The sequence below is a fragment of the Drosophila santomea genome, chromosome X, assembly GCF_016746245.2.
Source record: "Drosophila santomea strain STO CAGO 1482 chromosome X, Prin_Dsan_1.1, whole genome shotgun sequence".
Lineage (NCBI taxonomy): Eukaryota > Metazoa > Arthropoda > Insecta > Diptera > Drosophilidae > Drosophila > Drosophila santomea.
Window position 1 is genome coordinate 3620660 of NC_053021.2, and position 15699 is coordinate 3636358.

Below are 15699 nucleotides of genomic sequence, written 5' to 3' on the forward strand. Positions count from 1 at the left end.
ATATTATATAATAACTAGCCATTAGTTATAGCGGGTGGGGGAAGGGGTGGGGAAACGTGGGGGACTTAAAGGGGCGAATTCAAGGGGGCTTACAAAAAATGCAGTTGCACATTCTTCCACTACGAACAAGCTCTTTTTTACATTATGCTCTTTATACTTTAAGCAGCAACTTAAGTTAAAAAATATATAATAATTTGAAGCGAAACGAAACGAAATAACGATAACAGGCAGAGAAGAAAAACCGGCGTGGCAAAAAACGGGCAAAGCAACGTTTACTGGTTTTCTTGATATTAACTTTTGTTTTCTGTCAAAACGCTGCTGCTGCTGCTCGTTGGTAGTACATTTATTTACATACTTATTTTTATTTTTTTGCTGTTTAGATAGAGCAGGTTGGTGATCTTATTTTGCATTGAATATTGAGTTCTGTCTGTGTATTTTTAAATGCGGCCACTTTGCTAATTGCACGTCAACAAAAAATAAAACAAAAAAAAATTCCAATAGCGAGAGCGAGTCTTCATGCGTTTTATTTGCCTTTGCCTTTTGGCTTTGAGCTGCTACCACTTTTTGTAGTTGCTTTTTTTTATGGCCAACAGAGAGGGGCAGAACCGGTAAGAGAGCGAGAGAGAGAGAGAGAGAGAGAGAGAGAAAAAAAAGTTGGTAATTTCGTTACGAAATAAAGATGCAATGGCAGTTGGAAATGAAAGTCACGCGTTCAATCGATCAAAAAGATCCATGGAACCGCCAAGTGAACTTCCTCTCTTCCTCTCTAAAAACAACGTGGCTAGAATTGTTTCAAGTGTATAACTATCAAAACGGTACTAGAACTGTGATATTTGATTTCTCAGCAATCTTAAGTTTTAATCTGAATGTGTTTTAGACCATCTTAAATCGATGTATTGCATAAATCTGACGTAATTTCATACCAAACAGCTTACAAAACTTTAAATTTTGGTATTTGAATAAATTGTTTTAAGAATACTCGAAATTTCTTAAAAACATTCTTAAAACCCTTCGCAACGTAGGGTCTTTAAATGTCGGCCTAAACTACAACTAAATTTCCGTCGATTTGCCCACGTTCTCTTTTTGTTGTTGCTGCTGCTGTATTATCGTTGTTTTTTACCCAACTTTTTGTTGGTGGCCGAAAGAGAGAGATAAAATTTGGTTTTGGTGGTGGCTTTTTTCGATGGTTATGGAATGGGGGGGGGGAGTGGCGGGGTAACCCGTTTTGGATTTTGCGTTTGTATTTGTATTTGCCTTTGTTTTTATTGCAACTGCAGCAGGCGGCCATCTAATTATGAATTGCAGTCACGCCGAGACAAGTTTTTCCTTTTCCTTTGTTTTCCTGGCTTTCCACTCTCTCTCTCTCTTCCTCTCCCTCTCTCTCTCGACGCAACGCTTTTCTCACCTTTTCAGTGGGAAAAATCAATGAAACGCAAAGGAAATTCTCTCTCGCTACGTTGCGGCTTTTTCTGCTTCTTGCCACTGCTGCGTATTTTTTTTATCTTATTATTTTGCACCGCTTTGTTGGATTTTGTCATATTCCAATAAGCAAACACAGCGACACCGAAATGCTAATTGGACCAACTAACTACACAGTGGAACCGAGCGAAATTCAACTCGAAACCCAGAAGGAGTAAAATGCTGAGAACTTTGGGAAACCAAAAATGAAGACATATTCAAAAAAAATGACAAAAAACACACAACAACAAAAAAATGAGCTTAACGTAACGTATTTAGGAGAGCGCTAAACTTGATATTTACGTTGTTTTCTTCGAGTGTTTACTGTTGTTGTTTATGTTTGACCGTTGTTGCTGTTGCTTCTGTTACCATTATTGTTGTTGTCTTCGCACATACACAGTAAAAAAAAGTGGCAAAAAAACAAATGAGTAAAATAAGACGCGGCGGGAGGCAATAAAAAATTGATTCATAAATTCAAAAGCGCAACGTTCACGTAACAATAAAATACAACCATTTCATTATTTTTGAATTTAATTTGATTCAATTTTTGAAGCCGTGTTGTCCGCAAAATGATTTAATTGAATTATTTCACGTATTTCACCTCCGCATTATATGGATTCTTATTTTTGTATAATTCACGATTCTGATCAGCGTTTTGTGCCTTTTGATTCTGTTTTCTCGCTTCAGTCCTCTGTTTTTCGGTTTCTCGCCTTTATCCGCCTTTTCTCCTTCGCTGTTCTTTCCGCGCGCGCTGCGAAAAACAGAGTGAATTTTGGATTTGGTTTTGGTTTCACGAGGAGAGAATGAGCGTGGGAGCGAACGTGGTCCGATAGCGATAACATGGATATGGATAAATCGATTAACCGCCATTTACAAACATCTTTGCTGCTTTTGAAAAGTTTTCACGTGCAAATAAAAATATTGCATTTATTTATTTGCTCGAATAGTATTTTTGGTAATTTTTGGTAATTCCTGCAGTAGAGAGTTAATCCTAATTGGGAATCGGCCCCAAATACGATAAATATGAATGCCAATCGGTCGGAAACGGTTGAAATATATTTCACATATAAGGAATATACCTATGATTTCTAGGTAGTTACAAAAATTTGTACTAAATTGTGTGTCTTGCATCTGAAATGTGAAAGTTACTAGAGAAACTTGAATGTTTTCCAAATACAAAAATATCAAAACCGATAACGATTTCGATGTCGTGGCGATAGGTTTACTCTCTCAGTGAAGAACAGCTGATAGAAGGGAAATTTTGAGTTCTAATCGCTGGGCGCGTGTAGTACAGATTTTCAAATTTTCAAAACTGTTCGAAATGTAATGTTAATATAAAAATAATTACAATTGGAGAAGAAAATTCGGTTTTCAATGGGTTTCTGTTGTTTCTAGATCAATATAAAATGATAATATATCATCGTTTGACAGAAACGAGCTTGTGCTAATCATTATAACATTCATATGAAATAAGTTACTACGCGGTTTATTCTTACTCTTTTGCAAACTTAAGGTCGTTTAAATTAATTAAATAGACTGTTTTAAAAGTGAATTTTGTGTCTGTGTATAAAAAGCCGGTTAATTATTAAAAAACCCAGTTCCAGTGTGCCCAGAAGTACTAAAGTAAGTATTTGTTTTGGTATTTTTATTCGGTAATTGTAAAAACTTTTCGATATATCGATATACGAACAAACTATCGATAGTGACCGCAAAAACGATTCGCCATGCACTCTATCGTTGTTGGTATTCCATCTCTAAGCATCTGGCTTTGGTCACATTACCAGCCTTTCATAAAAAAAAAAAACAAAACAAAAAGACGATAAAACGCAATTAAAGCAACTGTAAAAAAACTTAACAATATAGAACTAGTGATAAACAAAACCAACTGCATTGCACACACCCCGCAAACAAACGAAAATGTGATGTTAAGTGTGAGTAAAAACCGATGGAAAAGCGAAAGGAGTGTGCGTGTTCAGCATCTGTGTGTGTGTGCGTGCGCGTGAAGTGCGAATAAAGTGTGAAGTAGAGAGGTCAAAAGAGCGGCGCCAGCTAAAAAATATAAACAATTAGGTTGACTGTATATATATATATATGTAAATATATATATATATATATATATAACCTATGCATGGGTGTACAATTCCAAGTAGTTGAAAAAGGGGAAAGGAAAAACAAAAGAACTAGTTCCCATTTCTTCGAGTGTGCGTGTATGTTTGTGTGGGGGAGAGGATTCCAGCTGCCTTTGTGTGTGAATTTCATTTATTTTTTTTATCTTATATTATTTTGTTGTGCGGATATTTTTTAACCCTTGTTAGCCCTTTATTTTGCTAATGTGTGCGTGAGAGTGTGTGTGTTTTCAACCCCCAACAACTTCACCACCCTTAGCCGCCCGGCGAAAAATCACTGAGCAATAAAACCACCCACTACCCCCCAAAAGAAAAGAAAAAAAACCAAGCGAATTATTTCCCACTGAAAATATTCTTCCAAGGTGATGATGTTTTCTTCCTCCCCATCTTGCTCCTCTTCTTTCCAGGAGCAGCGCTCGAAAAAAGGGAGAAGCAAGATGTAGAAGGAGAGTAAGAGAGAGAGAGAGAGAGCGCAATTCAAAAACTGTCGAAATAAAACGGCTTCTCCACCTCTCACCCTCTCTCACGCCTTTCCTCGCCCCCCGCCGCGAGCCCCATCGCACAGTGGGGTTAACGGTCTAGATGTTCCAACTAAATAGATGTCGAATTTAGTTTCATTAATTGCTTATAGCAATTTTAATTTCATAGCCACCGAATTTAAGTTCAATATATTTAGGGAGTAGTGTTTATATTTTCACCCATTTGTCCCACTGTGCAACGTACGACGCGCTAGCGTCCCCTCTTTCGCTCTCTCGTCATTCGACCATTTTCCATCCTTCTCGTTCACGCCGCCTGCCTTTTGGCGTGTTTCTTTTGTGCCTATGTATTTCCGCTTGTTAGGTCAGCTCTACCCCCCTATTCCCCCACCGACAACGTCCTCTTTTTGTGCTTCCTTTTTGGGCTCCAAGTTCTGGCAGTCCTTTAGAAACAGTTATGGCCAAGAAAGTAGGAAATTCGTTAAAACGGCCTTCACTGGGAAACATATTCTTGTTTTAAGTAAGATTTTAATAAATTTAAATTAACAACTAAATGTTGTTTTGCATCTTTATTCGAAAATAATCCTTTAAACTAAAAATCAATAGATGTCGAGTAATTTGTACAACATTAGTGTTTTAGATTTGATTATGCTATTCTGCTGGCCATTGATGTATATGTTTGGTTTTGCACTGGGAGCGAGAACGAAGTTGTTTGTGTGGGTGTGAGTAAGGGTAAGAAAGGCAAAGAAAAGACAGAAAGGAGAAGGACAAGAATTGAAAAGAAATCCAAATAAAAGTATCGTTGTTTTGTGTGCGACCCAACCGAAAACCGATTTACTTTAAATATTGGGCGAAATTGCGCGCAATCTTTCGTTCGTTTACCAACACTGACCGCCGAATGCAACCCTGCGCAACACTCACACACACACACAAGAGCTGTAAGACCCAGGGAGGCAAAATTTCACACACAAGCAAATATTTTTTTGTTATTATTGAACAGTAAAGAAGAACAACGCGAAAGGGAAAAACGAGCTTGCGGATGTGAAAAGCAAAGCGGGTGTGTGGAAAACGGCAACAACAAAAGGCGAACGGGGAAAGCCAAAGGAAAACTAATCGCGGGGGAGCGAAAATCGGCAGGGAAACACGGACAAGAAGAGGAAGAATAGGAGTCAGAATAGGAGAGCAAGCTGAAGAAGAAGCAGCGCAGCCGCTAATTGTCTCGTCGTTCGTTGTTGTTGCTGTTTGCAAAAAAAAAGAAACCGAAAAAGAAATTGCAGAAAAATAAAGCAAACAAATTCAATAAAACGATTTGAACGACTAACAAGTTAATAGACGCAACATAAAACCAAAGGAACGAACGGCAGTGGCAAAGGAAAAGGCAAAAAGAAGAACAACCGAAAAGGTCAAAAAATGTGAGCAAGGGAGAGGAGAGACTTCCCCAAAAAAAAAAAAACGAAAGAAAAATGGAGCAAAAGTGAAAAACCTGTAGGTGTGTGTGTGAGAGAGCAAGAGAGAAAGAGGGGGAAAAGCTAAAATTAATTTTTTGTTTTTATTTCCAAGGCGCGCTTGTGTGTGTGTGTGCGAGTGTGGGTGGAAAATCGGATTTCGTAAAACGCATTTAATTGTTAACAGCAAAACTAAGCGCGTATAAATTACCTGATTTTTCTACATCACTTACAGTTAGTAATCAAATTGCACAAAATGCCAGAGAAACGAGCAGATCAATAATAATAATAACAAAAAGGAAAGAAGCAAATGTAACGGTGTGTGTGTGTGCGTGAGGCAAACAACAAAAAACAGCAAAGAAACATTTTTAACTAAAATGTGGAAACCAAGCAAGAAAACAACAAAAGCTAAAATAACAACAACAACGACAGCTTGGAGCAGCGCAGCCAGCAGCGACGTCGCCGCATGGAAAGCACAAAAAACCGCATGACAAGGAAATGGAAAATTTTTGTGCAGCCCAAAAAACCAAATGTGAGCATAAAGGAAAGGCCGACAGCGAGGCGTTGAGCAAACGAAAAACAAAACATAATACAACAAAAATACAGAAACGTGTGTGTGTGTGTGTGCGTGTGTTTTTCATTCGAATAATCGAAGAATAATAGTAATAATAATAAGAGTCAAGGAAAAAGCGGCATTCGAAAGAGAACAAAATAAGCGAAAGAAGTAGCAGATGTAATAACTAAAGAAGAAGCACATCAGCAGATCTATGAGAAGAAGAAGAAGGCGAAGAGGAAGCGGCAACTTGAAAAATATACAACAAATAATAATTATGGCAGCTTCAACAAACAAAAATCTGTAGTAAACGAAACAAAAGACGCCCAAAGCACGATTTTTAAATAGAAGAAATAACAGAAACGCAAACTTTGGAAGCCAAAACCACAAATAAATTGTAAGTAAAAACAATTGCTCCTTTCGCAACAAAAACTCGTTTATGTTTCACTAAATTACCAAAGTTTTGCATTGCATTATTGAAAGGCTTTCGTTAGCATGGAGCTTCATTTAATAACTAAAAATGTAGTGATCAGAAACTTGAATAAAGGAAGCTCTAGATTGATACATTTTGTGACACAGAGTTCATACTATTATTCTCTTTCAGGCTAACAATATACATATAAAATATAGCTGAAGGTTCACGCCAAAGCAGGCGTCGCATCCTGAACAGCTCGAAAAAGAAAGTAAGTTGACCAATAGCCATGGTCAAAATAAATTGGTATAAACCATATGTTTGTTTTATTTGCAGATAAGAGTAAAGGAAAATATACAGAATATAGTATATCGCTGCCATGGCCAGCAGCGCGACGAACGTCGACGGCGGAAGCGGGACGTCGACGGCGCTGCCATCGCTCTTTCCCGCCGTTGGCGCCGCTGCCGGTGTGAAGGATATGGACGGACTAATGGCCATTAATGATAGCGCCCTATCGCAACAGATCGAATTTATACTGCAGGATGCTCCCATGGAGCAGGACGATGATCCTCACCAGCATTCGCATGTGCATCACCACCATCACTCGCAGCATCATCCTCACTCGCATTCGCATCAGCAGCAGCAGCAGCAGCATCTTCAGCAGCAACAGCAGCAGCAACACCACCATCCGCATCATCATCTGAAGCTGGACAACAGCAGCAACAACCACCCACCGACAGCAGCAGCAGCAGCAGCCGTAGCAGTAGCAACAACGGCAGCAACAGCAGCAGCCACATCAACCAACAACAGCAGCGCTTCCTTCAGCAGCAGCAGTAGCAATAGTAACAACAGCAATCACTTGGACAGCCAGCAACAGTTGCTCATACAGCAACAGCAACAGCAGCAACATCATTTGTTAAACGGACGCCGCATTATAATCCAGGCCACGGGCAACTCGTCCGTTTTGGCCGCCAGCGATATCAAGGAGGAGGACGAGGAGGAAGAAGATCCCGAGCTGAACGATGAGAATCTGCAGGATATAGAAGAGGAGGCTCAGGCAGCCGAGGCCGATGAGGAGCCCGAAACTACCGCGCATTTGTCCACGCAAGTGAAGCTGGAGCTGGAAGAGGATGAGGAAGTGCCCGACGAGGAGGAGGAAGAGGATGAGGACGATGACGAGGAATTGCAGCACGGCCAGCTGGAGTACCAAATTAGTGCGGCCACGCAAACAGCCACTGCAGCGACGAGTAGTGCTTCTGGTGGCTCTGCAACAACGGGAGGATCCCAGCAATTGGTACAACTGCCCGCCGGGAGTATCGTGAGCACTACCACCCACCGATTGTCGGTGCCCGTGACCGAGGCGGCTCTAGTGCAGCTGCAACGACGACCTGTCTACATAAGCAACGCTGTGGGCGGGTTAACAGCCGGCACAACCTATGTGAGAATGCCGGCGGCCGCCGTGATTAGCCGGAGTCCCATGACGGTGCTGAATGTGGTGCAACAGGCGTTGCCGGCCACTCAGCTGATATTGCAAACACAACAGCAACAGACGCCGGCAGCGGCAGCGGCAGCGGCTGAACAGCAATTGGCCTTGGCCTTGGAGCAGCAAAGGCAGCAGCAGGAGCAGCAGGCCCAGCAACAAAGGCAGCAACAGCAAGAACAGCAACGGCAGCAACAGCAGCAGGCGCAACAAGAACACCAGAGGCAGCAGCAACAGCAGCAGCAAACCCATCCTGTGAAACATTCAGCATCCAGCTCTTCCTCCACCAACAACAGCAACACAAGCTCCACCAACAGCAACAATAACCCGCCGGCAGCGACTGTGACCACCAGTTACCAGTGCGTCGAGTGTGTGGAGAAGTTCGATTCCAAGGAGCTCTTCGACATCCATCGCAGTGGCCATGCAAATAACATGAAGTGCGCCATCTGCAACATGGTGTTGAAGTCCCTGAAGAACTACGAGAAGCACTGCCTGCGCTGCAAGCCGTACGAGTGCCAGATATGCGGTCGAGTCGTCCGCTTCCGGCCGAACTTCATCAAGCATATGCGTGTGCATACGGGCCAGCAGTCGGAGCGGCACAAATACAAGTGCGAGGTGTGCCACAAGGAGTTTATGAGCTTCGAGTACTTCAAGGTGCACAAGAAGATCCACAACGAGAATGTGAACCTCACTTGCGAGATCTGCGGCAAGGTGTTCAGTGCCCTGGCATCGCTGCGCGGCCATTCCAAGCTGCATTCGGGTGTTAAGCTGCACAAATGCGACGTATGCGGCAAGGGTTTCGGACAGCGCTACAACCTGAAGATTCACGCCAGAACGCACACGGGTGACTTCCCCTTCGAGTGCAAGATCTGCAAGAAGAAGCTGCACACACAGTCCTCGCTGCAGACGCACATGCAGGTCCATCTGCGGGATCAACCTGGCGCGGTTGCGGCCGCCACAGCTGCCGGAGCAGCCTCCTCGAAGGCCAGTAATAGCAGCAATTCGAGCAACAGCAGCAATTCCAGCAGCAGCAATTCCAGCAGCAACGGCGTATCGGCAGCGGTTGCGGCGGCAGCCACAACGACTACAATTGTCAAGCTGGAGCCGCCGCACGAGATGGAGAGGCCAGGCACCAGTAGTAACCAGCAGTTGCAGCAGTCGCAACACCATCAAATGGAACTAGACGATCAGTCGGGACTGAGCGGGGACGAGGAGGATGGCAGCGGCGGCGGTATGAATTCCTCCTCGCATATTGTGAACGCAACCACCAATCGCTTGACCACCGGCGAGGACTCATCGGAGTCCTCGAATGCCTCGCTACACCTGAACCAGCACTCCTCCACCTCATCCTCGCCAGCCTCGCAGCACCAAGTGTCGTCGCACCAGCAGCATGTGCATCAGCAGCAGCAACAGCACTCGCAGCAGCAATATCTCGTTTCGGCACCAACACGAACGATCGTCATTAAGAACTACATGCAGCAGGGATCCCAGCAGCACCAGCAGCAGCAACATACCTCCGATCCAACGCCCGTGCTGCATGCACAGGTCATCCAGAGCGGTGCAGGCACCAGCAACGGCAGCGGCAACACCCCCTCCACCAATAGCAGCAGCAACAGTAGTACCAACATTGTCACCAGCAACTCTGGCGGCAATCTCAGCAATGGCTCGCAGTTGATACGAAAGACGCCAATCATACATCATTCAACTGGTAGCAGCAATGGCAGCGTTGGCTCCGCGCTGACCAGTGTGGTGCAGCAAACAGGTGGTGAGTTACTTCAATGGGTTTGATCTTTGGTCAGGCGTCTTGAAAAAGTTCGTTTTTATAAAAAAAAACAAAACCTTTCTACCTTGCAGTTATTTCGCCAGCTCAATCGCCGTCGTCATCCTCGACCTCTTGCTCCTCATCCACGGTGCTGGTTTCCAAGGCCACCGGTGTGCCACTATCGATAGCTTCCTCGGCGGCGGCTGCACTCGGAGGCTCCACTATCATACGCAGCACAAGGAATCACCAGCAGCAGCAACCAGCCCAACAACAGCAGCGGGCAACGCAGCGCAACAACCACCGAAATCACCACCGACGCCGTCATCTGGCGGATATGGATGACGATGAAGATGAAGACGAAGATCAGCCGCAGCAGCAGACGCAGCAAACGCAACAGCATCACCATCATCACAGTCATCATCACAACCATCACAATCATCATTTCGATGACGATGATGACGATGAGAAATCGTCACCGTCCCTGGCCACAGCAGCCATTATAAAAGTGGAACCGAATCTGTATTCTTCGGGCTCTGGTGACAACTCCAACGATATGTTCATCAAAGAGGAGGTCATGTTTGAGGATTCGGCTGCCCTGCATTCCCCGCAATCGCCGCCAAGCTCGAAATTCCGTATCTCCAATTTTGATAGTGATCTGGTTGATCATCATGTTGATCTGAATCATTCGCTGCCGCCGTATGGTAATTTGTTTGAACCGCATTCCATACCGGATAGCATACCGGTGCAGCTGTATCCGGATGATGACGATGACTTTCGGCTGGATCATAGTTCGCTGGGTGGACTGCACAACACAACGTCGTCGTCGACCACCGATGGGGACTTCATCAAGAAGGAATGGGTATACGGCACGGGCGCTAGTTCCTATGCCATGAACGGCAAGTTTGATGACGACAGCGATGCCCTGTGCGATGCGGCAAATTTCATTTACAATTGAGTGCAGGCAGCCACTGCCGTTGTGGTGGATCATCATCGTCATTCGTATTGGAAACGGAGGAGGCATCCGCGTCATCAGGTGAATCAGGTGTTTGATGTGGAGGAGCACGAGAAGGAGGAGGAGGTTGAGCATCACCAGCAGCAGCAGGAGGAAGAGCGAAATGTGCAGGAGGAACTGGAACAGGAACAGGATCAGCAACGCAATGTCCTGCGACGCGTCCACGATGCAGCCATGTGGAGCTGAGGATTCGGTTAACCCAGATTCATAGCTGTACCACGTATATATATATATATAACATATGTCCCCCCGATATACCCAAATTCACACACACCACAAAACACATCAAAGAGGGTGAATCGATTTGCGTAGGGTGCAAAAACCAATTTATGAACAATTCTAACTAATTTCGCTGTTCAAACTTTAGAGCTAATTACGTTTTAGTGCTGCTCGAATCGGAATCATGTCTAGTATAGGCAAAGGCATCAGGAAAATATCAACTTATTGGGCGGAAAAGAAAAAGTTAATTGTGTAATAGGCTTTTGTAATGGGCTTTAAAAACATAGATTTTTAGGAAAATTTATTTTGAGTGATTTATCAGCTGGTTTTAAAATATCTGGTATTATTCAAAAAAAAACAATGTGTATTTTTTTGAAATACCCAAATTATAGTTCTAAGCTGACATTTTGGATCTTCCCAAAGGAAAGAAAAAAATTTGCGGTTTTTTTTTGATTAAGATAAAAAATGTAAGGTTAAGGCCTAAAATCAATATTGTAACTAAAGTTTCCAGAGCCAAATTATTTAGAATTATCCATAGAAGACTCTTCCAAATTGTTCTATTTTACTTTTTTGCAACGCAAACATGTCGAGCCACCCTTCTATTTATACATATATATTGCTAATATATATTGAACACATACTTATCCTATATGTCCACCATATAGACAATTTGCTATCTCTGTTGCGCTCGTGATGATCTTATAACGTGATCTTAAGTCTTAATCAATGTGTAAAATTTAACGTTTGTTTTTAACTTGCTTCCGTTCAAACCTTTTCTCCCAGTGTGTAATTTTCCTCCGTTTCCGTTTGTTGTAGTTGTTTATCTTGTCTTCTCGCTCTCTCACTCTGTGTGTCTCTGTCTCTGTTGCTCTTGTGTCCTCTCTGTCACACTCCCCGTCTCACTCTGATCTGTTTATAAGAAGTGTGTACAATTTTCGCCCCACTTTTAGTGTAAAAATGAAGAAAATCTCAAATGAACTTGTAACTTGATGTGAAACACGAATTGTTTATTATAAGTTTTAAATTTTACATATCATTTATCCTTATTGTGTACTCTAATCTCTGTTTTTAACTTTCCGTATGGCCCAGCACATTGTATTTCCTATTGCGAACCCTAATTTTAGTTGTATAGTTTTGCATTTGATCTCTCGGCTTTAGTTTTTGCATTCAAAGCGAAAGAAAATTCAGTTCCTGCGTAATGGCAAAGATAACTTGAGAAATTGTATTATAATTTAATGGACTAGGCAATCAATGTGCTGCTTTTATGCGGAAAGGTATATGTATGAACCATATCTCTCTGTCACTCGAGGATCCTACAGTATTGGCTCCAAAAACAACCTAATCAAATCAAAAAAGATTAAATTAAGTGAAAACCCGCTTTAATTTTGCTTATCGCTTTTTTATTTTTGATTAACACTTTGTTTTCAATTACCTAAACCGCAGTATTTGTTCCATTTAATTCGAGAATCCGTATATATTATTTGCATAATTAGTTTGTAAAGTGTTAAGGTATATATATATATTTTTTTTTATTTTTTTTAACAGTTCTAATGTGCAATCTCCCCCCCATCACTGAACTTTGACCTCTTTCTCACCTTCGCTCGAACACCTTGTGGTTTCCTTAATTAGTTGCTAAGTACCCAAGATAAACACATGAATACCGAATACATTAAACACCCACACGATACTTGATTATGATTTGCATTACTATATTCTATAGGTAATCTGTAGCTACGTGTAAGCCTAATTTCTGTGTAGTCTCTAAGCTGAAAGAGCATGCTTTAGCTTTAGCTTTACCCTAACATACGAAACTGCATAAGCATACGAATATATAATATATACGAGTATATATATATAGCCGCTGTACAATTACTTGATTTTTAGCATTAACACTTGAAAACTTTTAATTTGCATTTACATCAACAATTGTTTGTGAATTCTTTTCGTTTTTTTTTTCGAAAATTAAAAATGATCTAAAACAATTATATATATATAGCCAACAAATATATATATATATAGAGATAGATATATATCTGGATGGGGAATCGGATACAATAAAGGAGGAGAAAAAGAATCCACATAACAAAAACTTCTATCAAAGCATTTAATGTTAACAACATATTGAATAAAATCTATATAAATTAAATAATTAAATTATAAATGTATAACAAACAAGTTAGCCAACAATTGTAAAACGTAGCTGAAAAAGTACACTTGTTTTTTTTTTCTGTGTATAGCATGGAAGAAAAAGCATATTTAATCGATTTTTCGTTTATTGAGAACGTTTTTTTTTGCTTTTTTGTGCTTAATAATAATAATTGTTGTTGCTTGCCAATTTTGTTTGTTACTAAAAATATAATAATTATATAACAAGAGCCGTTAATCATAAAAAAATAACACAAGCACTCACACATAGGCACGTGGTAAAGCTCAAAAGTTAAAACGCGCAAAGAAAAAATGTTTTTGTTTTCCAAAAAAAATATGAAGTTAATTACGGATTTGTCTTCCGCACGAGTTAGAAGTTCGATTTGAACGATGTACAAATTTCCAGTTTAGTGAATCGATAACCAGTCGAAGAAATCGATAAACAGTCGATGAATTCGATAACCAGTTGATGATACCATTGGTCCGCCCCATTTCCACGCGCTTTTCGCGGAAACACTGAATCTTAGCAAGCAATTAAATGAAGTTGATATCTCGATTTGAACGGTGTGAAGATTTCCAGTTTAATAAATCGATCACCAATATTTGAGTTCGATATGCCTACCTACCCTCCCCTTCCCCTTCTCCACACTGTATTCGGGAAAGCCCCGAATTTTGGGAAGCAATAAAAACGAGACAAACAGGTGGGAAATCCTCGCGGAAAGCCTCTCGGAAAACTCATCGTTCACTGCCCCACACGCCTTTTCTCACGCCCCCTTTTCCATACACTGAGAGCAATCAAGTGAATTCAAGAAAAAGTTATTTTCAGTTACACCGAAAAAATCAAGAATAGATGCGAATTTTTGTACATTTGCAGTGAGGAAAAAATAAGTATTGTAATATTGAAAACCAAACTCCAAAATATACTATTTTATATACCAAACAACAAATGGATAAAAAAAACGATGAATAACAAAAACCCAACAACTTTGCACCACAACAACAACAACCAACTAAATTTTTAAAAATTTAATCTCAACGACTGCGCACACAACAACAAACAAATTTTTTGTATTATATTAAAAAAAAATAGAAAAAGAACAAAAAAACGTAACTTTAAATAAGATCGAAGAGGAAACGGGTGAAGCGAAAGATAGAAAGCAAAGTGAAATATTTTTTTAAGTGAAAACCAGGTCAGTCAAAGGCTTGGGCGCCAAATTTTCTGCAATAAAAAATCTTTAATATAATAATATTGTAAACTTTATAGTGTACACACACAAAAACACCGTAAATTAGGATGGAAAATGGATGTATAATTGTGAAGCCAAGAAAAGTCCAATTAAGAACACATTCACACAATTTAAATGTGGTTTAGTTGTCGTTTTACAATTTTTTTAACATAAAAGTACCTAAAAATCAAATAATTGAGAAGAGAAAATCAACAACTAATTTCTATGTGTCTCCCTTGTGTGCAACTTTGCAAAATCTAAATTCTTGTAAGCAACAAACAAAAAAATAAATAACACATAATCATATTAACACCAGAAGAAAAACGGAAACAAATTAAAATTATATAAAAAAAATCGTAACTAAGCAAGATTATGATTATTTTTAAAGGGAAATCAATTTGTTATGCACAAAATATATATGCAGAAAAGCCAAGTTTTTAAGTTACGAATTTGTTAAAGGATCTAAGGAGTAGAAGGAAACCCGACTTTTTAAAGCATTTTCGAGAAATATTGAGGGAAAACCGAACAATTTCAATCTGAACAACAACATAAAGCCCACGAAAGTATATATATTATATATAAATAAAGGTAAATAAATATATTTAAATAAATTATCTATAAACAGAAACGGTAAAGTAAATTAAACAAATCGTATTTATACACTATGAATGTCTAGTCGTATTTTCAGTATTATGTAAACCGCCCCCCTCCCCTTTCCCTCCCCCACCACCCAAAAAAAAAAAAAAAAACAGCGTAAAAATATGAAAAACTAAAAAAAAAACTAGAAAGCTAAGCTAAATGAATGTGAAGTGAAAAAACAAATTTTTGAAAATGCAAACTAAAAGCAAAAATAAAAGTATAAATCAGAAATTATGTGTGTAGCGTGTACAATAAAACAGAATTAACAAAATATGGTAAACAATTTTTAGAAGCATTTTTAACACATATGGGAAACCAAACTTAACGTTTACATAACGACGATGAAGTGCAAGCGCAAAATTAAACGAAATGTGTATGTTTTTAGTGTTAGACTCGATGTAAGCGAAACCACAATAAAAAAGAACAACAGAATATATATATATATATATATATATATGTATATATATGTATATATATGTATATATATGTATATATATGTATGTATACATAAATATGTATATATATGTATACATAAATATATATATATATATTATGCATAAAAATCATTACGAATTACTAAATCAATGTGTGTAAACGAACGGTGAAGAGATTTCAAGAGCGATAGTGTGTTTAAAGTCCGTTCATCATTATGTTCAATTATGTTCTGTTCTTTGATGCCCTGACATAAATTCCCTGGCCAATTTTGTACAATTCGAAGTACTTGAAAGGAATTAATTATAGGTTTG

The 15699-nt window shown here is 40.0% G+C and overlaps 1 protein-coding gene across 3 annotated transcripts; it reads left to right on the top strand.

The window, feature by feature from the left end:
• Positions 1-3206: 3206 nt before the first annotated feature.
• Positions 3207-11972, top strand: LOC120457393. 3 transcript variants are annotated; one of them, XM_039644962.2, is made up of 5 exons: positions 3207-3389; positions 5741-6455; positions 6663-6741; positions 6807-9715; positions 9805-11972. In XM_039644962.2, exons 4-5 carry the CDS (start codon positions 6850-6852, stop codon positions 10665-10667), a joined length of 3729 nt encoding a protein of 1242 aa, XP_039500896.1. In that variant the 5' UTR covers positions 3207-3389; positions 5741-6455; positions 6663-6741; positions 6807-6849; the 3' UTR covers positions 10668-11972. The 3 variants fall into 3 exon arrangements, with proteins under 3 accessions (XP_039500896.1, XP_039500898.1, XP_039500897.1); XM_039644964.2 differs by lacking the exon at positions 3207-3389 and adding an exon at positions 5055-5117; XM_039644963.2 differs by lacking the exon at positions 3207-3389 and adding an exon at positions 5061-5462.
• Positions 11973-15699: the final 3727 nt, after the last annotated feature.

Bases quoted from the DNA above. Each gene is read 5' to 3' on its own strand.
- LOC120457393 (XM_039644962.2), top strand. From the start codon at position 6,850: ATGGCCAGCAGCGCGACGAACGTCGACGGCGGAAGCGGGACGTCGACG. The intron at 9,716-9,804 runs GTGAGTTACTTC...TCTACCTTGCAG, and splicing joins TGTGGTGCAGCAAACAGGTG to TTATTTCGCCAGCTCAATCG.